Source organism: Moschus berezovskii, chromosome 15, assembly GCF_049115385.1.
Source record: "Moschus berezovskii isolate FMDL1 chromosome 15, NW_MosBer_1.0, whole genome shotgun sequence".
Classification (NCBI taxonomy): Eukaryota; Metazoa; Chordata; class Mammalia; order Artiodactyla; family Moschidae; genus Moschus; species Moschus berezovskii.
The window spans coordinates 28736698-28763834 of record NC_142474.1 but is presented as its reverse complement, the minus strand read 5'-3'; the positions used below and the strand labels follow the sequence as shown (position 1 = coordinate 28763834).

At 51.7% G+C, this 27137-nt stretch overlaps 1 protein-coding gene across 1 annotated transcript in view; it reads right to left on the bottom strand.

The window, feature by feature from the left end:
* Positions 1-25412, bottom strand: part of CDH4 (cadherin 4) — a 484021-nt gene extending 458609 nt beyond the window's left edge. The window contains exons 1-2 of the mRNA XM_055433932.2: positions 25132-25412; positions 22790-22901 (exon numbers count right to left, since the gene is read on the bottom strand). Coding sequence (XP_055289907.2) covers positions 22790-22901; positions 25132-25188 — 169 coding nt within the window. The 5' untranslated portion in view covers positions 25189-25412. The remainder of the gene's footprint in view (positions 1-22789; positions 22902-25131) is intronic.
* Between the last annotated feature and the right edge of the window lie 1725 nt (positions 25413-27137).

Sequence of the window (27137 nt, the reverse complement as noted above, 5' to 3'; positions counted from 1 at the left end):
ATGGCCCCTGCAGCAGTGCCCACCAAGAGGCCAGGGAGAGGTGGGGGGCCAGACCCCAGGGAGGGGCAGGGGGTTCCAACAGGACTTGCTGCCTGAGGTGACAAGACATAGGAACTTCCCAGGAAAGGAGAGGAGAGGGATGAAGGGCCAAGGAATTCTAGCCACAGCGGTGGGAACTGCACTAGGGGATGAGAAGGAGGGTTCAGGAGAACCTGCTCAGGGCGGGGGTGGGGCTGTGGGTAATGTCAGTGGGGGAGGAAATCAGAGCAGAGTAGGGACAAAACCCACTTGGAGACCGGCCCTCAGTGTCCCTCTGAACCTGGCCAGCTCAGGCCCTGGGGCCCGGGTGCTCCTGGAACTGCGATGCAGCGGGGGCAGGTGTGACGGGTGAGAGGATTCAGAGAGGGGCTCTGGGCAGCTGTGCTGCTCCCCGAGGCGGACGCAGCAGGGAGACCAGGAGGGCAACAGCCGGTAGGGACGCCCCCAGGGAGGGGACAAGAGCCAAGGGCCCCGGGCAGGAAGCACAGTGAGAGCAGAGGCCCTGGGACAAGTGTGAAGAGGAGGACCAGGAGCAGCAGGCATGTGGCTTAGTCAGGAGCTTGGGAGGGGACAGGACGAGGTGGGCGCATGGCCTCGGGGCGGCTGTGGCTCTGCCTCCCAAGGTCCTTCTGGCATTTTGGCAAAGTGTGCACTTGAAAGCAAGCACTGAGACACAGCCAGGACTGGGCAAGGGTTGAACCATCAGCTGGGCAGGAGGACCAGGTGTTTGGCACCCCCCGCCCACCCATCCCAGAGAGGGTTCCCAGATGTGCATTCCATGCTTCCTGGCTGTGGTGGAGACCTAGAGGGCAGCTCGAGGAAGGGCAGTCATGGCCATGTGCTTCTCATCCCTAGAAATACAGGACCGTGGACGGTGCTCAGATGAGAGGCAGGGCAGCCACCCTGGACCTACAGCTCCCAGCAAGCTTACCACTCCTGATCTCCTCCAGGGGCTCCCACGGCACCTGCTACCATAGGTAGCAGAGACCGCGGGTCAGTCCTCACCATCCACGTGGATGGATCCTTGCTGTCGGGACCTAAAGTCAGCCCCCACTTAAGAAGTGAAGCTAGTCAGATTCACACCTTCCAGATCACAGCATCAGAGGGCATGCAGGTGAGGCCCCGGGTGTGCCTCCTCCCTCAGAACCTCAGGCATTGCACAGGCTCACATACAGAGGAGCTAGCGGTGACCTAGCAGGGTTCTGACTCCTTGCTCCTGGAGGACACAGAACACTCCTGGAGACACCCTCCAGCCCCTCCCACACTCCCTTCCTCCCAAATCGCCTCTATTTCTCTTGCACTTTGATCGTTCTCCTCCTGGAACAGTAACTGTAAGCCCTGACCTGCTTTTTGGGGGTTGAACCCCAGGATAGCATCTCTGGTTCTTTAAGCTCCCTCCTCATCACTTCTCCCCACACCTCCAGCCAGGTGGGCTGCTGTGGGAGTCCCTGTCTGCTGAGCCCTGATGAAGACCCAGTCCTCACCCACTGACACATCATTTTGGCACCAAGAGTGAGAACTTCCCCATATGATCACAACCCAAACATCACTGCCTCATCTGGGGAGGCCTCAGGCTCGGCAAGCCGGGGAAGGAGATGAATCGGTGCCATGTTATCAGCCAAGCAGTTTGATTCCTGCACATTTAAGCACACAAGCTCCTCGAAGCTCGATCCCCTCAGGTCAATACAATTTTACAGAGATGCCCCCTTCTCAACAGGGTAAGATACTGTCAGAGAGGCCTATCTGGGAGGGGTGGAAGGGGCAGGGAGGGGGCACAGTTCAATGCAATTTTACAGAGGTGCCCCCTTCTCAGCACTGCAATGATACAGGCCTACCTGGGAGGGATGGAGATGTAGGGATGGGGCACAGGTCAAATAATTTTAAAAACAAAGCAGAAGTCTTTGGTGGGCATCCTTGGCACCCTGACCCCAAGATGAGGAACCTCCAACCTTGCAGGTTCCCAGACCAGCAGAACAGCCCACTCAGTAGTCCACCAGATGACAGCAAGAGGGGCTTTTCACCCAGGTTCCAACACGGAGAAGAGTGCCAGGAGCTGAAATGTGAAGGTCTGTGGGCCTGACGGGCACCCAGTGTGCAGTTCCCAGTGGGGGCTGCAGCTGGAGTGGTCAGCCCTGCCCTGGCTTCATCAAAAGGCCTGTGAGCCGCTGTGCAGAAAAAGCACAAAGGGAAAGGCTAGCCAGCACTAAAACTCCCGGTGCAATAATTGTCATTGTTATCCAATTATGCTCAGGATACCTGAAGCTCACACGGCCCACAGAGGGGCAATTTCATTAGACTGAGACCCACTTGTCTCACTTTACTTTGATAACGACTTAATAAATAAACTGAGTGAGCCCTAACATCGAGGTGCAAAATGAAAAATACTTTGGCTTTTCCATTTTATGCCCCTCCTTCTCTAATTATCTTGCTTTCATATTTCCTTGCTTGTCAGCTCCAGCCTCTGCCTCCTCCAAGAGGTGGGCAGAGTTATCTCCTTCCTCTTGCAAAGATCCCTCCCTGGGTGTGTGCTGGGCCAACTTCTTCTTTCTCCAGCCCCCAACACACACCCTCCCCTCACTTCTCTGTTACCCGGAAAACACACTCAGAGGAAGACCACAATTGGGGCAGCCATGGAGGAGAAGATGATAAACATTATTATGTCATTGCACATTTTAACAAAACTGTGAGACAAGGGAGGCGGAAGGAATTAATTTCACTCAGCTCAGGCAGAAGGGGAGGGAGATGACAGCCAAAGAGAGCCCAGTGGAGAGATGACATTTGGATCAGGAGGCCCTGGAAAATTCCCCTAGATGCAGGGGCAAGACGAGGAGGGAGGCAGCCAGGACAAAGGGATGGAGCAGGGAAGGAAGGGATGGCAGGGTTGTGCTATGTGGGCAGGTGAGTCAATGCTGGTGCCTGGCAAGGTGGGCATGTGGGGGAGAAGGGAAGAGCCATGGGGAGCACGGCATGGAGGGCCCAAGACTCTCTAGGATCCCTTGATAATGGGTCAAGGACGGCTACAGTCACTTTGAAATCTAGGAATCCAGAGGCCCACAGGGTTCATGAAGTGGATCCCTACCAGCAATGGCAAACGAACAACACGATGTGATAGTGACAAGTGTGCACCTCGCTGGTCCCCTGATCCTGCGGCCTTCTTAGAGCCCCTGTGATAGATTAGCAGTTCCATCGTCCATCATCATCAAAACATCTGAACTGAGCACAAGAGCATCGGGAGCATGGGCACAGGTGTGTCACTTTCCTGGTGAGGACAGGAAAATGGCAGAAGCATGGGGTCATGCTGCTCTACTGCTCCACTGTGGCTGCTAATCCTCTCTCCCCACAAACCCCAGGTACAACACTGAATTGGCACCTGGATCAAGATCACCCCATTCAGTTCAGTTCAGTTCAGTCGCTCAGTCATGTCTGACTCTCCGCAACCCCATGAATCACAGCACGCCAGGCCTCCCTGTCCATCACCAACTCCGGAGCTCACTCAAACTCATGTCCACAGAGTCGGTGATGCCATCCAGACATCTCATTCTCGGTCGTCCCCTTCTCCTCCCGCCCCCAACCTTTCCCAGCATCAGAGTCTTTTCCAGTGAGTCATCTCATCGCATGAGGTGGCCAAGGTATTGCAGCTTCAGCTTTAGCATCAGACCTTCCGATGAACACCCAGGATTGATCTCCCTTAGAATGGACTGGTTGGATCTCCTTGCGGTACAAGGGACTCTCAAGAGTCTTCTCCAGCACCACAGTTCAAAAGCATCAATTCTTCGGCGATCAGCTTTCTTCACAGTCCAACTCTCACATCCATACATGACCATGGGAAAAACCAGAGCCTTGACTAGACGGACCTTTGTTGGCAAAGGAATGTCTCTGCTTTTTAATATATTATCAAGGTTGGTCATAACTTTCCTTCCAAGGAGTAAGTGTCTTTTAATTTCATGGCTGCAATCAGCATCTGCAGTGATTTTGGAGCCCAAAAAATAAAGTCTGACACTGTTTCCACTGTTTTTCCATCTATTTCCCATGAAGTGATGGGACCAGATGCCATGATCTTTGTTTTCTGAATGTTGAGCTTCAAGCCAACCTTTTCACTCTCCTCTTTCACTTTCATCAAGAAGCTTTTGAGTTCCTCTTCACTTTCTGCCATAAGGGTAGTGTCATCTGCATATCTGAGATTATTGATATTTCTCCCAGCAATCTTGATTCCAGCTTGTGCTTCTTCCAGCCCAGTGTTCCTCATGATGTACTCTGCAAGATCACCCCACAGATCAAGGTATTTACCCATCTAACCAAGCGCATCTGTCAACTCTTCAGATCATTTAAAGGCGAAAGTATAAACCCATTACAGATACAAAATCTATGGAATGATATTTAGTTCAAAACTGGAGATATGCACTCCTGGTCTTCATTCCAGTGAGAAATGGAGCATTTCCTGCCTTATCAATAAACAAGGATGTCTCAGTCATCTGCGACTCCAGGCCTCCAAATGTGAACTTCTGAGCCCTAAGGGCACCCAGGAAGGAGAAGAAAATCTGGGTGATGTGGCTGCCACGGGGCTGTAGCCACTCCCTACCGTGAGCACCGAGCAACTCAGGATGTGAAAAACAAAGGACACTGGCCCCAGATAGCTGAGATTCACATGAAAGGAATGATTTCATTCAGCCCAGATTCTTATATCTTCCCATACACATAAAAGCACTAAATTCCTTAACTTGGGATGTCTGGTTTTCTTTAATTAACAATAGTCCTTTGATGTTCAGACTACCTGCTCTTTATTGCAAAATTTCTATATAACCTGACCCTTCCCTCTCCTAGGAGGTGTTCTCTCAGGGTCACTTGATATACTGTCTCCTGGGCTTAAGTCCTAAAAATTTACGTGGAATAAAACATAACTCTCAACTTTTAGGATGTGACTATTTTTTAAGTCGACACTAGTTTATGAGTTCAATCAGCAACGAGACTTTAATTTATCCTTGGAGTTCCAGCTGAGCTATTTCAGATCCTAAAAGATAATGCTATTAAAGTGCTGCATGGAGGAGCCTGGTAGGCTGCAGTCTGTGGGGTCGCTAAGGGTCAGGCACGACTGAGCGACTTCACTTTCACACATTGGAGAAGGAAATGGCAACCCACTCCAGTGTTCTTGCCTGGAGAATCCCAGGGACGGGGGAGCCTGGTGGGCTTCTGTTTATGGGGTCACACAGAGTTGGACACGACTGAAGTGACTTAGCAGCAGCAGCAGTAGCAGCAGCAGCAGTGGCTATAGGACTGGAAAAGGTCAGTTTTCATTCCAATCCCAAAGAAAGGCAATGCCAAAGAATGTTCAAACCATTGCACAATTGCACTCACCTTACATGCTAGCAAAGTAATGCTCAAAATTCTCGAAGCTAGGCTTCAACAGTACATGAACCGAGGACTTCTAGACATTCAGCTGAATTTAGAAAAGGCAGAGGAACCAGAGATCAAATGCAACATCTGTTGGATCATAGAAAAAACAAGAGAATTCCAGAAAAACATCTACTTCTGTTTCACTGACGATGCTAAAGCCTTTGACTACATGGATCACAAAAAACTGGAAAATTCTGAAAGAGGTGGGAACACCAGACCACCTTACCAGCCTCCTGAGAAATCTGTATACAGGTCAAGAAGCAACAGGTTAGAACTAGACATGGAACGATGCACTGGTTCCAAACTGGGAAAGGAATACATCAAGGCTGTTATATTTTCACCTTGCTTATTTAACTTATGTGCAGAGTACATCATGCAAAATGCTGGACTGGATGAAGTACAAGCTGGAATCAATATTTTAGGGAGAAATATCAATAACCTCAAATATGCAGATGACACCACCCTTATGGCAAAAAGTGAAGAGGAAGTAAAGAGCCTCTTGATGAAAGTTAAAGAGGAGAGTGAAAAAGCTGGTTTAAAACTCAATATTCAAAAAACTAAGATCATGGCATTCGGTCCCATCACTTCATGGCAAATAGATGGGGAAACAGTGGAAACAGTAACAGACTTTATTTTCTCTGGTCAAAATCACTGCAGATGGTGACTGCAGCCATGAAATGAAAAGACACTTGCTCCTTGGAAGAAAAGCTATGGCCAACCTAGACATGATATGAAAAAGCAGACACATTACCTTGCTGACAAAGGTCTGTCTAGTCAAAGCTATGGCTTTTCCAGTGGTCATGTATGGATGTGAGAGTTGGACCATTAAGAAAGCTGAGCACCGAAGAATTGATGCTTTTGAACTGTGGTGTTGGAGAAGACTCTTGAGAGTCCCTTGGACCACAAGGAGACCAAACCAGTCAATCCTAAAGGAAATCAGTCCTGAATATTCATTGGAAGGACTGATGCTGAAGCTGAAACTCAATACTTTGGCCACCTGATGCAAAGCACTGACTCACTGGAGAAGACCCTAATGCTGGGAAAGATTGAAGGTAGGAGAAGGGCACAACCGAGGATGAGATTGGTTGGATGGCATCACTGACTCAATGGATATGAGTTTGAGTAAGCTCCAGAAGTTGGTGATGGACAGGGAGGCCTGGTGTGCTGCAGTCCCTGGGGTCAGAAAGAGTTGGACACTACTGAGCAACTGGACTGAACTAAACTTATGAGTTCAATCAGCAATGAGACTTTAATTTATGCTTGGGAAAATAAAAATAGATTAATAGGATCCAAGTCAAACTGCTAGAAGAGGTTTTTCTGTGCCAAGAGCCCAGCACTGTGAGTTTTCCTAAACAGGTTATCACTGTAACATTGTAAAGCACTAGACTTATTTTTTAAATAGCAAAACTACAATTATCTCCGCACGCCCATATCATGGCTCTGCAGTGCTCCTGCATAACCATCCGGCTGTCAGCGATATGGCCGGGACAAGCAAGTCTGTGCCACACTAGATGGCCAGCCTTATCAAAACCCAACTGCATTAATCCTTTTCCTTACATCAAAAATCAAATAACTTCCCAGGGAGAGGCTATAGTCACACCAGGGGCCATTCCACTGGGAGACGGCGAGTTGAGATTTACAGCACAACATGGTAGGAAAGAAACAGATAAGCGTTTGCCTCCTCGGCTGCTGGCTGACACTCAGAACTCAGGGCCCTTCAGAAATAAACACGGGCAAGTGTCTGGAGTCACCCATGGTCTCTCCGTCAGCATCCACCATCCAGGAGAGAGACCGGGAACTTCCGGGAAAAACAGTACCCTCACCCACAATGCTCCTTCCCAGCCACAGAAGTGTCCACCTGCATGTGCGACATTTAAGCAAGAAGGAAATAAGATTTCAGAACTGATGAGAGAGAAATGCAGTAAGACAATGCTTAGATAACTGCAGGAGAGATGCCTTCCTGATAGAACCACCACCTTTCAAAGTGAGAAAACAATGCCATTTCTGCCCACTGAGAGAAGTAGCTTCCCTGGTGGCTCAGAGGTTAAAGCGTCTGCCTCCAATGCGGGAGACCCGGGTTTGATCCCTGCGTCGGGAAGATCCCCTGGAGAAGGAAACGGTAACCCACTCCAGTATTCTTGCCTGGAGAATCCCATGGACGGAGAAGCCTGGTAGGCTACAGTCCACAGGGTCGCATAGCGTCGGACACGACTGAGCAATGGAACAGACAGAAGTAGCTAGAGCGGGGAGCTGCAGCCTCCTTATTTAGGGAGCAGCCCCTCTGCTCCCCTGGGGCTGGAGGAAGTGACTAATTAGTGCCTCCTTGAAGCTGCAACCTCAGACCAACTGGGGGACTTTGTCTCTGCATGGCACAGAATACTATCTTTCCAGAAGCCTCTTAGAACCCAACAATGGAGCACTTCTACAGTCCTCAGTGCCAGCTGGGGACAGAGGCCCAGCTTGAAAAGAGCTCTCTTCTTGGTGTCTGTTTTGTGTGGAGAGGAAAGACCACTCAGGACACAATTTTAACTGAAGAAGGAAGGCCCCAAGTCCTCAAGTCCACTCCCAGGTCCCTTCTCTTCTGGTCCCTTTCCTTCTGCCTGGCACCCCTTCCCATCCCTGTCCCCAGTCAGCTGCCTGATTTAAACACAGCCTCCCAAACCCCCACCTGCTTCTAAACCAAACCTGGACACATCAAGGCGAGATCTGCCAGCCTTCAATTTCATCTTTCAATCGAGAAAAGGCAAAAAACCAAGACTCCCTCATGCCATGACGGAACCATCTTGTGGAAAGGCACAACCTCCAGGCTGATGGTGCTGGAAAATCAAATTCCTATTTTAGGTTCAGGCGACCTCTCCCATCGCGTGAGGCTGACAGGTGAGCACTACCGATGCTGTGTCAGGTGAGCACAGAGGATTCTCAGGATTTAAACACAGACACATGACCCTCTAGGCTGGAGTCTCAGAATGTAAGATGCTGGAGCAGGCCTATGGCTTCCCGCCAGCCCGTGGGGGAACTCAATCCTGCTTGCAGAGAAATCAGAAAGGCAGCCCTTGGCCCCTCCCTTGTGCTGAGTCAGCCAGGCTGGACATGAGGGCAGTCTTCCCTTGCTTAGGACGAAGGCGAATCCTTATCAAGGGCTGCATTTAATCCAGCAGAAGATGCTGGACCCAGAGGACACTGGGAAATTAGCACACAAGGGATGGTTCCTTACTTGTTTTCTCTAACTGCAGGGCATCTGATAGGCCCTAGCAAACCTGCCTACCAGACACAGCACAGAACACCCGGAGAGAAGTGCAGGGGCACAATTCAGAGGGTTTCCCCTCCCATCCCTCCCTCTGTCCCTGTGAAACTCTAGAAAGTTCCAGAATCTCTGTGTGCTGCAATTCCAAAATGTGGAAACAACCGCATTCTAAACCCAGGGGCTGCAACACAAGCCTGTCACAGTCATTGTATTTTTAATTTTTTTTTCAAAATGTTACAGGAGAAAAGTATTTTATTTTTTAACTATTTATTCATTTATCTGTTCCAGGTCTTTACTGCAGCATGTGGGATCTTTAGCTGAGGCAGGTGGGATCTAGTTCCCTGACCAGGGATTGAACCTGGGCCCCTCTGCATCGGGAGTGCAGTTTTAGTCATTGGACCACAGGGAAGTCCCATCGATGTTGTCATATTTAAAATCACATCACTTTGCTGAAAAAGGTCCGTACAGTCAAAACTATGGTTTTTCCAGTTGTCATGTACAGATGTGACAGTTGGACCATAAAGAAGGCTGAGCACCTAAGAATTTAAGAATTTATGATTTTGAACTATAGTGGGGAAAAGACTCTTGAGAATCCCTTGAATTGCAAGGAGATCAAACCAGTCAATCCTAGAGGAAATCAACTCTGAATACTCATTGGAAGGACTGATGCTGACGCTGATTCGAAGAACTGACTCATTGGAGAAGACCCTGATGCTGGTAAAGATTGAAGGCAGGAGGAGAAGAGGGTGATAGAGGATGAGATGGATGGCAGCACCGACTCAGTGGACATGAGTTTGAGCAAACTTGGGGAGATGGTGACAGGCAGAGGAGTCTGGCGTGCTACAGTCCATGGAGTCACAAAGAGTCGGGCACGACTGAGCGACTGAACAACAACATGCTTATAGTATTTCAAATGCAAATTCCCAGGACGTCCATATCACAGACCCACAAATACAGGTTTATCAAGGGGGACAGACCTGCTGTCAAGCACCTGCAGTTTCCAGGACTAGGGATCCAGAGCATTTGTTAAGTGTTTAAACCAAAAATACCCTGGAGAAACATTCCCACCAGTTGTGAGACTCTCTCCTTTTGCAGAAGTGAGGCGGCTCAGTAAGAGGGAGAGGCACCTGACGTTCAGCCTGTCCCCCTGCCCTCAGCACTCCCACGGGATCCCAGGCTTCCAAGTGCATTTCAGAGGCCGCTGCGATTTTGGTGGCATGACATCTTATGTCTTACAAGCTATTTTTTTTGGCCAGGATGGTAGAAAATTGACGTTTACCAGTCATTAACCTTTCAAGCATGTAACGTATTTTTTCCCTCACATGGAAGTATATCTTACACTTCTCCACAGATAAATCCTTAAGGGGTCCAATTTCTTAAAAAAAAAAAAAGTAATTGTGAAGCCTCTCTGTTCTTAAGAAAACAATTCTATAATTTTGTGGACTTCTGATCACAATTTTATCGCCTTCAACCCTTTGCTGGTCTTCAATTTTTATCTTAAACTAGTAAGAACTACACACGACAAGTGGTGTAATCCCTTCTTTGTATCTGAGGGAAGGTGGGAAAGAATAAGATAAGATGAAAATAAAGCTTTAAACAGTAAGGAGCCTTGCAGCATGGTGACGGCTACCTTCGGACACTCATTGCCCAATGACTCCAGCAGCTCATCACACCACATTATTAAACGTGGTAAGACATAATCCAATCATACCCAATCCTATTAATAAACGATGGTAGTGAAATTATGTCCATGGGCGGCCTCCCTCCCCCACGAGCCTATGAAGCTTTAAATAAGCCTCTCCATCATTTATTTATTAATTCTAAAAACATGTCTTTTGCGGAAAGGTCTCTGGCCACACATAAGAATATAAAGGTCAAGAAGGGAAAAAGTCCCCAAAGAAAATCATAAAGAATATCTAATCAAGCTGCTGTCTAATGGAAAAATCACTCCTGGAAAGGCCAGCTCATCACACCTCGGGGGAAGGGCCCAGGGAGAGGACAGTCTGGGTTATCTGCTAATAAGACCAGTGACCAGAGCGCAGGCTGGTAGTGGGTCGCTTTCCACTGGCCAGACTTGTCTTCCCAAAAGCCACATGTCCATACCACTGGGCCCCCAAGACCAGCCTGGGCAGTGAACTGTCTTCTTCCCCTAGGGATGAAGCCTCAGAGGTTCATGGCACATATCTAGTGCCACAGAGCTGATGATGGGGACTTTGGCCCTGCACTCCTGAAGCTTTCAGACCCCAAGGTGCAGGGTCTCCCTGGGGGGGAAATTAGGGCCGAGGTGATGAACAGGATGCAGCAAGGGAGGGCCTCAGGAGGCAGACTACCCCATTAAACAGGTGTCCCTATGTCATCCTCCATCTTCCATCAGCGTCCCCTGCTTCATCAAAGAAGGTTAACCATATGCCAACCTTAGAGGGTGGTTGTTGGCACCAGCAAGATGCCGGGTACAGTGCCAGATGAAGGTTTGACCCACAGACTGGAAAACAGAACAACTGTCTGACCAGCTCCTCAAATGGGGCCAGATGCAGGCATGGGATGGGGCACCCATGGGAGCCTGGAGCTCACTGCAGGGGCTGTATGAGGCAGTTCACCCCATTTACACCTTCCATAACCTGATCACCGAAGAATCGATGCTTTTGAACTGTGGTGTTGGAGAAGACTCTTGAGAGTCCCTTATACTGCAAGGAGATCCAACCAGTCCATTCTAAAGGAGATCAATCTTGGGTGTTCATTGGAGGGACTGATGCTAAAGCTGAAACTGCAATACTTTGGCCACCTCATGCGACGAGTTGACTCACTGGAAAAAACTCTGATGCTGGGAAAGGTTGGGGGCGGGAGGAGAAGGGGACGACAGAGAATGAGATGGCTGGATGGCATCACCAACTCTGTGGACATGAGTTTGAGTGTACTCCGGGAGTTGGTGATGGACAGGGAGGCCTGGCATGCTGTGATTCATGGGGTCGCGGAGAGTCGGACACGACTGAGTGACTGAACTGAACTGATAACCAGAGCAGTACAAACAGACCGAGCATCAGGAGAAAGCAACCACACAGCTGATCCAGAATGTTCCAACCTGAGGGCCCCTCCCACTCTGCTCCGGCCGTCCTGAGGTTCTCATGTCCTGTGCCACCCAAGGGGCCAACTGAAACAGTGCAGGGGACTGAGAATCCTGGTGCTCAGTGGCAGTGGTCAAGCTCTGGAAGGGCCAGGGACATTTCCATGCTAGTCACCGGCCTTTGGGTTGGTTGTGCATCCCAACCCAGAAAGACAGGATGGCCGCAGCCACTCACTTCCAGTAACACCAGGAGCCCCCTGGGGTACCCAGGCCTCCCCCTCAACACAGACCCAGCAGGCAGGGTGGTTTGCAAAAGTCTAATGCCAGTCCTGCAGGAGTCCACTTGCAACATAGCCACAGAGGTCCAGGGCCAGGGGAGGGAGCAGGCGGGGGGTGGCGTGCAGGGGACCCCTGGGGGGAGGCGTGCCCTAGAACCTGAGCTGAGCAGTTGCCTTCCTCTGCTTCCTGGGGAAAACCTGCTCACCTTGCAGGAGAGCTCAGAGGCCAGGCAGCGAAAACGTGGCTGCTTGAAACACAGAAACGAGATGCTGGGAGCCAGAAATAATGCCTTTTTGCATTTGCAGAGTAAAGCAGTTTTGGGGAGAGAAGAGGCATGTTCTATAAATGCCTTCCTGCCAGAGCATGCCCGCTCCTTCTCGGGTGCCTCCACATCACAGCAGTGGCAGTTAAACAATCCACTCCCAAACGTGGACCTTCAGATTAACGAAATATTTACAATGTATCTATGAGATATTATCTGAGCTATAATCCTTGTTAAGATTCCATTTGACCAGGAAAGATAATGGGAGAACAAATGTTCACATACATTTCAATTTCAATGAAACTGTTCTGTGTCAGGCTTCGTAACATGAGAGCCTACATTTCTGTATTGAAGTGCCCCATTTACTGTTCTGGGGAGACGGGAACCACAGCATCCTTCCCATCGCTGACCAGAGCACTGTAAGACGCAGGTTACCTGCCGGCAGACATCCTCATGGAAAACACACTTTCCCTTGAGGGATGCTAACCACTGGAATTCGGAAGCTAAAAATCCTCAAAACCGGAAGCCCTCGGGCTTTAAGGAACATCAACTTCCTGGGAGATGAATTAAGCAGGCAGAATCCCAGGCCACAGCCCCAGGATTTCTGATTCAGTGCCTCCAAGGTGGTGACAGTGGTATAAAGAACCTGCCTGTCAATGCAGGAGACATAAGAGACGTGGGTTTGATCCCTGGGTCAGGCAGATCCCCTGGAGGAGGGTGAGACAAACCCACTCCAGGGGGTTGCAAAGAGTCAGACCTGGGGTTCGTTGGGTCGCAAAGAGTTGGATATAAATGAAGTGACTTAGCATGTGTGAGTTCCCTGGGGCTGCTAGAACAAGTGGCCACAGACTTAAAATAATAATAATAATAATAATCTTATTCTCTTGAGGCCAGACGTCTGAAATTCAGGTTTCAGGGCTATACCCCGTCCACAGGCTCTAGGGGAGGGTCTGTCCTACCTCTTCCCTCTTCTGGTCTCCCAGGTATCCTTGGCTTGTGGCCACATCCCTCTGCCTCCTTCGTCACGTGGCTTCTCCCCAGTGTCTACATCTCCTCTTCTGTCTCTTAAAAAGACACCTGTTATTGATGTGGGGCCCGGGAGAAGCCAGGGTGATCCCATCTTGATAGCCCTAATTTAGTTGAACCTGCAAAGACCCTCTCTCCAAACACGGTCACGGTCACAGGTCTGGGCTGGTGTATCTTTTGTGCCACTGTCCAAGCAGCTGCAGTAGGTGTGAGAGGGGACCCAGGAGCCTGCAGGGTTTAACCATGTCACCCAGGCAGACAGTTCCTAGACTACACTTGGACATCCTGCCTCACTGCAGGTCAGGAAACAAGAGGCCCAGAGAAGGATGCCCCGCTCTGCTCCCCCTATGACTTTCACTCCTCTCCCAGGAACACCCCCTACCCTGTTGCTTGGCTCGGCTTGCACTCCCCACCCGCTCCTGTCCCTGGCTTAGCACAAGTACACACCAAGGGACCCTCTCAGCTTTCCAGGCAGATCAAATTGTGTTTGTTGTTTCAGGCAGATCGACAGTGTTCAAACTCACATCTGGGCAGCAAAACCCAATGAGACTCCTTCGTTTCTCCAAGTCAGCCGCACAAGTTTGGGTGCACACACCTGAAGGGGGAACATGGTCTGCTCTGTGAGCTTTTCCATCTGGCTCAAAGACCAGAGACAGAGGTCTCCTTCCTGGACAGACATGGGGTCTGTACGCCCATCCTGGGAGCTGGAACTAAACTGTTCCAAATGGAAAGCACACCTGTCCCAGGCCAGGAGAGCCTGCAGCTTCTCCTGAAGTCTTTCCCTGGGCAGGTGAGCTCCCACGTCCAGGGGGACCCTCTTCCTGTTGGCAAGGCAGGCGGTGGCCATCTCCCGCCCTGCATGTATTTATCTGTCACTAAAGGCTTACCTTAATCCTTCCTAAATCCCCACGCGCTGTCAGCGAGAAAACACACTGAAGCCGAACGAGGCGCAGTGAAAGCACCAGATCGGAAGCTGCTGCGGGCTCTGCAGTCACCGTTTCCCCTTTCGGTCTCCGAAGTGGCCAGTCTCCATCTCAGAACCCAGGAAGAAGCTGCCAGCCAGGGTCCTAGTTACAGACACGGGTATTGGGTATCGCAGGCAGGAGCTTCTGGACAAGGCAGGATGGGAGGAAGGCCACGTAGGCCAGGGCTCAGGGCTGCAGCTTTGTGTGCAAACAGCCTCCCTAACCCAGGACTTCTGCTGGGTCACTGAATCACTCTGGGCTCCAGTTTACTCCCTGAGAATGACCGAGGGCCCACAGGAGCTTAGTGAAGAATATGCGCGATGCCGGAGACTCAGCAGGTCCTCAGAACAAAGACCTGCGAGTTTGTCAGTTTCACAGCAAAAGGGCCTCTGCAGTTGCGGTCAAGTTCAGCACCTGAGATGGGAGGTGATGCTGGACTATCTGGGGGGCGGGGGGCAAGGTTGTCTCAAGGGCCTTGTAAGCAGAAGATGCAGTTGTCAGGAAAGGTGATGGGTGAGGAAGAGGTGTGGGGAGCTGTCCGGGTGTCCGTGCTGGCCAGGTGCTGGTATGGACGAGGAGGGCCATGAGCCAGGGAAAGCAAGGGGGCCTCTGCAAGCTGAAAAGGCAGGAAATGGATTCCTCCCCGGCCCCCTCCTCGGAGCTTCCAGGGGGATACAGCCTGCCCACACTGGATGTTAGTCCAGGGGACCTGTGTTGGAGTCTCATGTCCAGAAGAGCAAGCTGATAAATTTGTGTCTTCTAAGCTGCTGCGTTTTTGCACCACACTAAGAAACAATTACTGGAGAAGGCAATGACACCCCACTCCAGTACTCTTGCCTGGAAAATCCCATGGATGGAGGAGCCTGGTAGGCTGCAACCCATGGGGTCGCTAAGAGTTGAACACAACTGAGCGACTTCACTTTCACTTTTCCCTTTCATGCATTGGAGAAGGAAATGGCAACCCACTTCAGTGTTCTTGCCTGGAGAATCCCAGGGACGGAGCAGCCTGGTGGGCTGCTGTCTGTGGGGTCGCACAGAGTCGGACACGACTGAAGTGACTTAGCAGCAGTAGCAAGAAACGATTACAATCCACAAACTAAGCAAATTTCTCCCTGCGGAAGGCAACATGGGAGTGGAAATTCATGTGGACCAGACAGACCTGGTGATCTGGGGTGTGGCCTCTCGCGGAGCCCATAGGTGTCTCTATGGTATGAAATATGAATCCACATCAGCATAGGGTAAGTCCTCAATAAGCGTCAGCCCTGATGGAGGCTGGAAGGGAAAGGGCCTTTGGTAGCATAAACTAGTCAAAGAGAAGTAGGTTTTTGTTCTGTTTTGTTCTCTTTTGTTTAAAAACGGGTGGGTGGACTAAGACAGGACTGGAAGCCACCAGGAGAGGGCAGCCTAGAATCTGGGCAATAAGTTACCAAAATCCCGTCTTTAAATAAAAAGCAGACTCGTTACCATCTCGTTACCAGCCCATCTTACAATATAGCACAGCTCCCTCTGAAGATGAAAAGAAAAAGGAAGTGCCAAGAGGTTTTACAAGAGCACACTGGGGAGAAATTTACCAGCCTTGATGGAAAGAAAGTCACGCAGCTTATGGTTATTTTGTATAGTGGAATTAACTCAGAGTAAGAACTGCTCCTTCAGACAGTCAGAATAACAGAAACATTCTCTGAAAAGATGAATGCTGGTTTCCTTGTTTGCTCGCAGTTTGTGTTAGTTCTGGCATCTACTTAACCATGCTCCAAAGAAGAGAAGGAAAGAAAGAAAAAGGTAAGTAGGGAGGGAGGAACCTGGAATTGGAGGCCCCTGCGAACACCCAGGACCCCAGACCTAGGCAAAAAGGACCACTGCAGATGGAGGGCACAACCCCCAGGAGATGGTGTGGGCAGATCAGCTGGGGCAGGTGGACAGCTCCTTCAGGCCAGAGTCCTCAGTTCTTCTCAGGAGGCCCATCCATGTCTCCCAGGCTCCAAGAAGCAGCAAGAGTGGTTTATGAAGCCAGTCCTGAGCCTCAGCTCAGCTCCTGGCTCCTTGTGGCCCTCTGCTGTGTCCTGGACGTGGGCAGAGTCTGGAAGCCAAATGACGGTGCAGCTCAGGGACTGTTTGCTACATGCCTGGAATAAAAAACTCCTGCTGGCATTGCAGAACCCTGGCTCTTCTAATCCCAGGGCCAGCTGTGCAAACCCAAGGTGTCCACCGAGTTTGGACCCACTTCAGATGGACCCTCACACATCAGCAACCGGGATCAAGCACTTCTGAGTGCACCAGGCTTCTGTTCCAGACGTCCAAGATGAGAAACAATTAGCACGTCTGAATGCCTGATAATCCCTGATTTTACGACGGTGCCCGGAACATCTGGGGTGTTCTCTCATCTGCCTGTAACTCAAATGCTCCAGAAACCAACCCATTCACATCAGAGGGAGATGGAAATGAGCTGAGAGAGGGCGTGGGTCTGGACAAAGAGGGAAGTCAGACAAGTTGCAGGCCTTTGAGAACCTCCGATTTTCGATTTCTGATCCATACAATGGGAATACCTCTACCTCCCCGACAGGCTTTTGTGAGAATTCCACAAGACATATGCAGAGTCACCCAGTCACAGATCCAGCTGGGACTCAGGATTATAATTACATAAAGGTTCACATTCCCTCATCTTAAGACTCCATTAAAACACATATTCTGAAATGCAAAACTCTTAATCTTTAAACTGCAGTGTGGCTGAGGCAATCATCCTCACGTCTGACCGGTGTGGGCACCTCTGCAATGAAGATTTTTATTTAAGGGGGGGGTGATAGGAGAGGGGCAGGGGCGAGAGGGTGGGGTGAGAGGGGTAGGCACGGACACCTCCCTCCTGGCTGCAGGGGGAGCAATGGAAGCAGAGCTAGGCCTGCACGCGGTGTGGCAGCCATGGGCAGGGGGCCGCAGACCTTGGCCTCCTGGTTTTAAGCATGGATATCAGGGCCCTCCATCTGCACGAGCCCTGGCCTGCGGGCAGTGCATAAAGCGGACTTTCCACGCTTTATCACTGTGCAGGTCTTTCCTCTTATTTGACAAAAGCCACTTTCTAAACTTCCCTTTCTAAATCCCTTAACTCTGCGACTAGGCAGAATCACAGCAGGGAAAGGCTGCTGAGAAACCCCAACAACTGGGCCCTTGAAAAGGCAAGGCCGGCCCCAAAGACATCTCCACCACGGGCTCTGGAAGTCATTCTCAGGGGCCCCGGAGGCATTGCTGACAGAAGGCAGTGAGGGCTGGGTGCTCAGAGAAGCATTCTCTGGCTTCAAGAGCAAGGAATGGCCTGGCCACAAGCCAGGGGAGGCCAGCCACTGGGGTTCGGTCCTGTTTCACCTCCAGTCTCTCGACATCTTTGTTTGAGACCAAGATTCCCAGGGCATAATCTGCTGGCTTCCTGAAAGACAGTGGCTAAAGAATCAGGAGAGAGTTCGCATTCTGTGATAGGCGGATCGGACAGACAGCCCTAGCTTAATATATTTAATGGTTCAGTCATATCCTGGCCGAAGAGAGAGTTTGATGTTGTGATTCTTGACTTTAACTGTTAAATATTTACCGAGTGCCCAGACATGCCCTCTGCAATCCACTGTGTTGGGTCTGGATACTAACTTACAAAGGAACGAAGGGCCACTAGAGCAGGAGTAAGGATAAGAACCAAGGAACACAGAAAGAGGAGAGGCTCAAGGCAGAGTGTAAAGCAAGCTATGAGCATCCAGAGTGAAAGGCAGGCCCTTGCTAGCAGGCCTGGCTCTTTTGTTCTCCCCAAGGCAGGGCCTGCATTTGGCTGCATGCCACAAGAAACTCAACTGTGGCATCACACTCATTTCTCATCTCTCAGGGCACAATGAGTCCAGAGGTCAGCAGTTGTTCAGGGATGCCACCTGAGATCCGGTTCCTAGTCCACCATCCTCACAGTCACAAGATGGCTGCTCTGCTCTAGACATTATGTCCATATTCCAGGCAGGAGGGAAAGGTAAGGGCAAAAGGCAGAAGGTATGGCCAGTGAGGTCTGTTCCTCTTCATCAAGAAAAAAACCAGCTTTCTCATATATCTCATCTAACAGAACAATATAGGTAGAGTCTGCTGACCAGAGAAACGCCAGATTGCCTCTTTGGTTTAAGAGTTTACTGGAGGCGTAAGTATTTTAAACAGGTCACAGTGTGGGCCAAATGGACGAGGAGAGAAGAGGTTTTGTTAGTGAGGAAGAGGGAGAGAATCGGACAGGCACCGTGCAGTGCCCAGTGATGCTCAGCACATGTAGTTGGTTTGTCATTTGTGCCATTTACTTAAACATTCAGAGCAGCTCCTGCTTGTCTTGAGTTGATGAAGGGGACTCAGAAATATCGCAGTGTCAGCGTTTTCTGGCTCATTCATGACTTCATTTGACAATGCTGGTTGCACACCCACTGCCCCACAATGTAGGCATGGCACTGGGTGATGGGTACCCAGTCAGATATGCTCAGCATCTGGTCCACACATCTTGTGATGCCTTCCACACTGCAAGAGTTATCCATCTTCACAGAGGAGGATACAGAGGCTATTTCCAACATACTTGTGAAGATAAGATAGCGGTACATCTGGCCACATTAGTTACATCATGGCAAGTTCTTATATACCCATTCCAGACTCCTGCATGCATCTGGTCCCTTCTCCACCATACCTCCCTCTGTGTGCCTTGGTACTCAAATGAACCAATCATTTGACAATGCATTACTCGTCACTCTGCTTCAGGGAAGGTGCAGGGAGGCCAGAGAAACCTCACGTGGCAGACACTGACACTTGCCTCCTCAGCACACATTTCTCCTTTCTTTCTTCCTAAGACTCTCAATTATGTCCCAGGTAGCAACTGACTCATCTACCAGATGATGGGCATAATAGGTCTAAGTCAGACCACGCAGTTCTCTGCTTCCAGCCTCCCTACCTCTTTCCACACAGAGTGGCCTATGACCTAGTTGTCCCCAGTGAGAACTTCTGCAAGGGTTTTGAGAAAGTGTGTACTTTCCTTATACAGGGAAGAGATGCAGATAGTGCTACTGCTCCTTCCTTTTTCTTGCTTGCTACAAACTCAAATGCAATGCCCGGAGCCACAGCAACCGGTTTGCAATGATGAGACAACATACTGACAAACTATTACGAAGATGGTAGGATGATAAGAATAAACATTAGGCATGAGATTGGTGCTATTGATCTGATCATCCCTTGACTACCTATCTATTCATGGTTATGTGAGAAAAACTAACCTCCATTCAAGATTGTTAATTGGGTTTTATCCTAATGTTGGCTCAGAACATTCTAAATATTAAACCAGAGTGACAGGATTGCTGCCCTCATGAGCCTTACAATTTAAGTAAGAGAGAAAATATAAATTCAGATAATATACATTCTCTAATAAGGAAGCAGAGTATGGTTAAAGGCACAAGATGGTCATGAACTGACCCGTATATGGGAGAAGGAAGGCTTTTCTGAGGCAGTCGCATTAAATGAAGTCACCAGAAACAAAGCTCTTCTTTCTGTATTATCTGAATTCATGGGATAATTTTCAGATCCCCCTCCTCCGACCCAGCAGACAGCATTTTCACTCACACGCGACCCTCTTCTCCAGGAGCAAAGAGAGATATGACCCACATGTGCTGGGTTCCCACTAAGCCACCCCTTACTCTCCCATCCTTGGGGGATTTTGCTTTGAAGGGGGTCTGGGTTTTTGCAGAACTCTGCCTGCCACGAGAGAGCGATGCAGGTCAGCGCATCAGCTGCAGCCTTGAGCCCGGCTGACCATTCATTATTAACAAAGCTGAGAAAAAGACACCGGCTTAGCTTCTACCCCATGCTAAACTATGGCGTGGAGAACACTTGCTTGAAGCCAAAGGAAAAGGGCTTAACAATCCTATTTTAGACATGACCATGCACCCATGATCATGGCCATCAGTGAACAATCCTGGAGACGAATCTACAGAGTAAGAGTGTTTGCAGTGGCACCTGAGTGCTCGAAAGAGAAGGCATGGACCGGAATCATGAGACGGAGTGGATACAGGAATTACACAGCAGCTAAACAGATGCCCATGTGCCACATGGAGCGCTCAGCCCACCATTCAAAAGGTTCTCAATTCCATAGTATTTGCTACCCTATTGGGGAAAACTATTTTAAGCCTAATTAGCATGAAATTTTTCAAATGCAAATGCTTTTCATTTAGACATAAAACAAAATGCCACGACATTTCTTCCATCCATTTATCATAAACAAGTTAATTACTGTGTAACAAATCTCTCCTTCTGGAATGTGGATGTTCAGGGCTGCTGGTGAGCTGACTGGGGCAAAGAGAAGGAGCCTCGAGGCAGTTGTTAACAGCTTACGGTGCATTTAGAATAAAATGGTGACATCGTGAAGCTTCACTTGTCAAATTAAGGTTAAGCTCTCTCCATTGGAATAACTCAATTACAAGTAGTCATTATCTGTTTAGCATGATTTCTACCAGGATAACAGAAATATTGTGCCACTTATTTTCGACACATACATCTTCACTGTGGTCTCATCGTTTGCAAAGTTTTCTATGTAAATAAATTTTTATCTGCCCTAGCTCGAGTGTATGCAGTGATAGCTTTTGTCTTCACGTGTGTAAAATTATTTCCAAGATATAAAACCTCTCTGTCCCTGAGCACAGAGAGGAGGTAGCACTCGCAAATGAAGGAGATGCTCTGTGATTTTCCCCCAACCAGGGTTGGGTTGGGTCACTCATCTCAGGCGTAAGTGCTTGGACTATGAGTTGTGTATCCACAAAGCCCATGAGCTGGTTCATGTTCACCTACCATGATGGACTCCTGGGGCATATGGGGCAGGCCAGCATCCAGCAAGCAACTAAGGCTTCCCTACCATAGGAGCCAAGGGCAGAGGGTCAAGTCAGCCTGGACCTGCGCAGTCCACCAGGAAAGAGGGATGATGCTACCTGGAAATCTCACATTTCATTATGAAAAGCATGAGAATATGTCATTCTCTTCCATGGCAGGTGGTAGCACCTGCTGTTACAGAGACAGAGGCAATTTTTCTTACATTCCTGAGTAAAACTGATACTGCAGGATCTTATCAAGGTTAGCTCCGTATGGGGGAGGTGGCAAGTATGCCAGCCTCTGGACATGCAAACAGCTGGACCACAGTGAACTGCTTCTGTTTTGCCTGCAGTAAATGCACGTGTGGGAGAATCTTCTGGGCTTCTCCTTGCATACATAGGGATTCTCATAAACCCACAGATCCTGAAAGGCGGTCCACACATTCTAAAATGACACGCACCATGCAATTAACAGAGCATCTCTTGAAAACTCTTCCCATAGACGCCCACTCCTACAGCATACCCATCCTGCTTCTAGGCCCACAGCCAAGAGGCTGGGGTTTTTTTTGTTTGTTTGTTTTGTTTTTGTTGTTTGATAATCAATGAAAGAAGCAATAGTATCACATCCCCTATTTTGACAGTCAACTCAGATGACAACAAATAAGTTAGCAAAGTTGGACTGAGTGCAAAATAAGATCCTGATTCATATAACCAGGCACACCCTGTAAGTCAACGAGCTGTCCCCACAGAGAGGTTCTGAAGAATTCCCCCACTCCATGAGAGTCCCTCCCAACAAAGGATCTGCTGTCAGTTCTGGGGGGTGGGGGTGGGCAGAAACTGTATTCCCTGAAACGGAAAACTGGGGACAAAGTCATCAGCCTGAGTGTGGTTTAGCCATGGATACTGAAACTCAGCTTTGATGCTTCTGCTAAAGTTCATTCCCTCCACCACTTTGAAACCGGATGAAATCTGTTTCTGGGAAACTGATGTAGGGAGGGGAGGCACAGGGTTGAGGTATTTGCTGTGCCACTTTAAAACCTCAAGGAAGAAAGAACTGATTTATTTCCCCTCCCATGTGAATAAAAAGTTTAACTAGCTTGTCTTGAGAGGGAAGCAGATCGCTATGCAGGAGGATCTATTGTCACTGGAGTTCAGAAGCTGCCTTCCCCGTCACAAGTGTGGGTATCGCCCTGCAGTGACAATGAAGCTAACTGGCAGCTCCCTTCTGCATGTGTGTTTCCGTGTTGTCAGTGGGACAGTAATGAGAACGCATGCCACGTCTGTGAACAGAACGTCTGTGGGCTTATTTACCGCATCCTCAACAACATCGTCTGCTTTATCATGCATTGCAAAGCAGGGATAATTTAAGAATCCAGAATTTCATACACAAAAATACTTGGTAAGAAAGTCTCTCTCTGCACATTATTTGGGTGACACTATATCTGAATTCCAATTTGTTGCCCAGGAAATGATTCACCTCACTCAAAAATGACAGGGACTCTGAATCATTCACCTGTGATGCAAAAGGCCATTTAGGTCGACTGATCTGCACATCCACTGACCTCTCCACCTTCGCTTCGCATAGAGCCTGGCTCAAAGCCAGTCCTGCCTCTTGTTCTGCAGGTGGCAATGTCGCCCTAGTCCAGAGTGCGGTATGTGAATTCATTCCCATATCCGCCTTACCTTTGAGGACCTTCTCTCCTTCCAGAATATTCTGGGAGACTAATGCTGTGTAATCTTCTTCAGAGAATCCAGCCTTGCAGGTCTCCCTGGCTGTAAGATCCCCATTGTGGGCCTGAGAATGGAAATAAGTGAGGTTACAAAAAACACAGGTTCATAGAAACTGCATCCAACCCAAGTTTAGTAGGGCCTGCTGTGTTCAAGGGCTCCATTATGCCAAGCCTTGGTCCACCAGAGTCTCCACTCAGATATAATCCAGGGTCTGCCCCTGTGGTCACCATGTTAACCGGAGACAGGGGCATACAACAGAGAGGCCAAGTTGGTGGATGGCAGGGCGGAGGGCCTGATGGAGCCTCACCAGCACGTGGCAGACGGGAAGGTCTGAGGACTGTCCATCATAGGGAGGCAAAAGAGCCAGGAGTTAGCCAATGAAGACGTGGAGGAGGGGAGGCCAAGGGAGCAGGCCTCTGCCAGGGCCATGTCCCCTCCCACCCCAGTGCTCAGGCTTTGGGTGAGGTGGAGCAGGCTGTCTCTTCCCTGTGGTGCCGCAGAGGAGGGAGAGCAGCAGGGGTGAAAGCAGATGCTCAGAGACTCAGCTCTGAGTTTGGCTCTCAGGGAGGCTGCAGGGAGATGGGGGAGGTTTCTACCATACAGTCCTCTCCCTCCACTTCCTGGAGGCTTGTTTACTCTTGGAGCCCCCATCTCCAGACTAACCAGGCTAAAGAGCTCCCGTAACTAACCAGGCTAACCAGGCTAAAAGAGCTGACAGTAAAACGGTGGGTGTCCTCTTGTCCTGTCCCCCCACCCCAGCACTCTGGGGTATCCTGCCCAGGGTCCAGAATCCTGGGTGGAAGGCAGGGTGGGATAAGGGCCCCTCCCAGGCTGCGGGGAGTGGCAGCGAGGTCAGCCGTAGGGATGGCGAATGGAGGCAGAGACTGCGTGTGCAACGGGGAAGCCAGCCCTGCGCCAGAAGGAGCGCCACAGCGTCGGCTCCCTGGAGCGCGAGGAGCAGGGGCGCAGCCCGCACCCACCCCACAGTCGCGCCTTCGCGGGGCCGCCAAGCGGAACGCACCTCCCCGCCGCCCGCCTCCACCAGCTCGGCGCGCAGCCGCCCGCCAGTCCTTGGCTCCGGAGGCCGCCCCGACCCGGAGCTCCAGGCACCCTGACGCGGGCCTGGACCCGGCGCCCCCACGGAAAATCACCGAGGGAAGGAAGAGCAGCTCGCGTAAAGCTCCAAACTGCGGCCCCATGCCTGGCCAGCGAGCTCCAAATAGGACCGAAAGCGGGGAGCGGGGATGGGGGGAAGCTAACTCGCCCAGGAAAGTTTCCACCCGCCCGAGCGAGCATGGGTCGAGTGTACCCGAGCGCCCGGAACCTCGGAGCGGGCCTCCGGCCTCGGGCACTTGTTTATTTCCGAGGTTACAACAGCGCGGCCCGGGAGGAGCAGCGAGGCCGATCGGCCACGAGAGGGGGTTCCTGCAACTCTCGCGGCCCCGCTGCCTTCCCCGAGCGGCGCCCCCTCGGCCCTGCACCCAGCGGACGCGGAGCTGGGCTGGGGACAGAGATCGCGGGCTCCGCAGGGGGAAGGCGGGCGCGGGGACCGCGCTCCCGGTACACCTTACCCTGCTCCTGCCTGGCCCCTGGCTCCTCGACCCCGCTCCGAGCGGCGAGGGCCCCGCCGGACACTGGCTGCGGCCGGCGCGGCCGGGAGTCCGGGGCGAGGGTGCCCCGTGGTCCACATCCGTTGCCCACCCGCATCGATAGTCCCTGCCAGCAGTCAGAGGACGAGGACGGGGGCGGCGGCGCGTCTCGAGCACCCAGTCCCCAGCAGGGGCGGCCAGACCGGGTGTCCTCAGCACCCTGATGTCCGGCCGGCTCCGCCAGCCCCCCTCGTCCGCAGTCCCGGCCCGGGCTGGGCTCGCCAACTCTGGAGGAGCGCGGCGAGCCAGCGATGGAGGGCGCGCCGGCTCCGCCAGCGGGCAGCCTGCCCCAGCGTCGGCGAGCCGAGCTCCGGGGCAGCGGCAGCGGACCTGGGGTGGCGGAGGGATGCCCGGCGGGTCCCGATTCGGGCAGAGCTCTCTGCGTCTCCCGCTCACCGATACTCCCACCTCGCTCAGCACCGCCGCTCCCCGCTGCACCCGCGGCTCCGCGCTCCTGCCGACCGCAGGCGGCTTCGCGGAGCGCGGGAGCCGGCTGGATGCAGCGGTGCGCGCGGCAGGGGCGCCCGGTGCGGGCCAAGGAAGCCCGGGAGAGCCCCGCCGGGCGAGTGCGAGCCCTGCCGGCTCCGGGAGTGGCCCCGCGCTGCCTGGGCTTCCGGGCGGCCGGGACGGGACGCGGCAACTTACCCGGAGCGCGCCGGAAAGCGAGAGCAGCACGAGGAGCACGCCCAAGCCCGCGGTCATCTTCCCCGCCGCGCCGCGCCCCGGCGCCCGCCCGATGCCCGGCGCCCGGAGCCCGCTCCCCGCAGCCGTCCGGATCGCGCTGCACTGATCGCCGCCGCCGCCGCTCGAGCGGGCCCGGCGCCTCCGGCCAGGCTGCGCCGCCGCGACCGCCGCCCGGCTCCAGGAGCGAGGCCAAGTCCGGCGGGCGGCGCGCTCCCTCGGGCCGGTGCGTCCGCCGGCCTCGCAGCCGCCCGCGCCTCTGTTCCGCGCGCTCGGAACTGCAGGTGAAGCAGCGCGGCAGCCCCGCCGAGGCCCCGCCCCGCCGCCCGGCCCCTGCGCTCGCTCGCTCGGCCTGACGCGGGCCTTAAAGGCGCCGCGCCCCCAGAGCCTCACCCGCTCCCCTAACGTGCCCGCCCCAGCCGCCTGCCCTAAGGTATCACTAGCTCGGACAGTCCATCAGGAGCCCCGGTCAGCGCATTAGGAGCCCCGGTCAGCCGAAGGGGCCGAGGACATAAAGTGTACAGGGGAAAAGGTGGGGGTGGGGGAGGCTGCTGAGGTCTGAACAAGGCAGGGTCGTCCCAGCTCCCAAACCTTGGGAAAGCTTTCTGGATCTGCACGGGGACCCCGTGGTGCCTTCATCCAGCTTGAGGCCTGAGCCCACAGAGGGCTGGGAACGCCCGTCAGTGTTGTACTTTTCGGATGTCTTCTGCTAACCCACGGCCTCGCAAAGTCTGGCCTCTCAGGAGTTAGCCTTGAGACCCAAGTGGATTTGAAAAGCACAGAGGGAGGGGCTCCAGGCTGCATAGACCCCCAGGGTGAGAAAAAGGTCCAGGTCCGGGCCCTGGCTGTGATACACCCATCAGGACCAAGGAAGGGGCCTGTGCGTGCGTCAAAATACCTGGTAAGTCCTGAGAAGCCAAGAAAGACATTGGAGGACTTGAGAAGGTAAGGCGGAAATTCCCTCACAGAAGAGCTGTCAGGACAGTCAGCTGGACTAGCATGGGTGATTTCTGAATTGAGAGGACCTTTCTTTAAAGGCTCATCAAGTGAACAACAGGTCCAGCTTGAAAAGTGAGTAAATGTTTCTGCACATTCCCTTTCAGTTTGGAGATTTTAAGAAAAGTGATTTTGTTTGCTCATGTATTGCAAATGTTCTTTGCCTTGGTTTGGAGGGTTCTGTGTCCAGAATACATTAGTTCCGGTTTAAGAAATACACTGCCAAGGAAGGGAAAGAAGATGGAGTGAACTGTTGGAGCTTCCTTGGTGGCTCAGTGGGTAAAGAAACTGCTTGCAATGAGGGAGACCTGGGTTTGATCCCTGGGTTGGGAAGATCCCCTGGAGGAGGGCATGGCCACCCACCCCAGTAATCTTTCCTGGAGAATCCCCATGGACAAAGGAGCCTGGCGGGCTGCAATTCGTGGGGTCACAGAGTTGGACACAACTGAACGACTAAGCAGAGCACACAGTTGAGCTCCAAGATCAGAGCCGACTTGGACAGGAGAGCGGTCACACAGCTCTCCCCATTTCCTGGACCCTGGCACCTGGGCTGGGCAGCCTGCTAGTTAGCTTGCTGCTTTAAACTAAAGGAAGTCAGATTCTAGACAACTTGAGAGGGGCAGGCAAGTTCTATATCTGAGAGCACGGGTCAACTTGTGGCTTCTTACCCCTTACCCAGTTAAAGGGGACACCACATCAGTACCGGCCTGCCACACCTGGCCTGAGCCGACTGTCCCCAGCTTCTTGGGACAGGACCAGGTCTTTATGCTCAGACTCAGCACAAATCCCTTGTTGCCAGTGAGGTTTCATGGGCAGATCCACCCTCAACCCTGTGCTCATGCCTCTCAAAGACCCCTCCGATTCCCCCTTACTCAGGCTGCTCCATCAGTACAGGTGGTTCACAGAGGCCAGCTGTGGCCCTTGCTATTGTTCTGAAATGTCCGTCCCTAGGACCCGCCTTTGTCTTCAGAAGG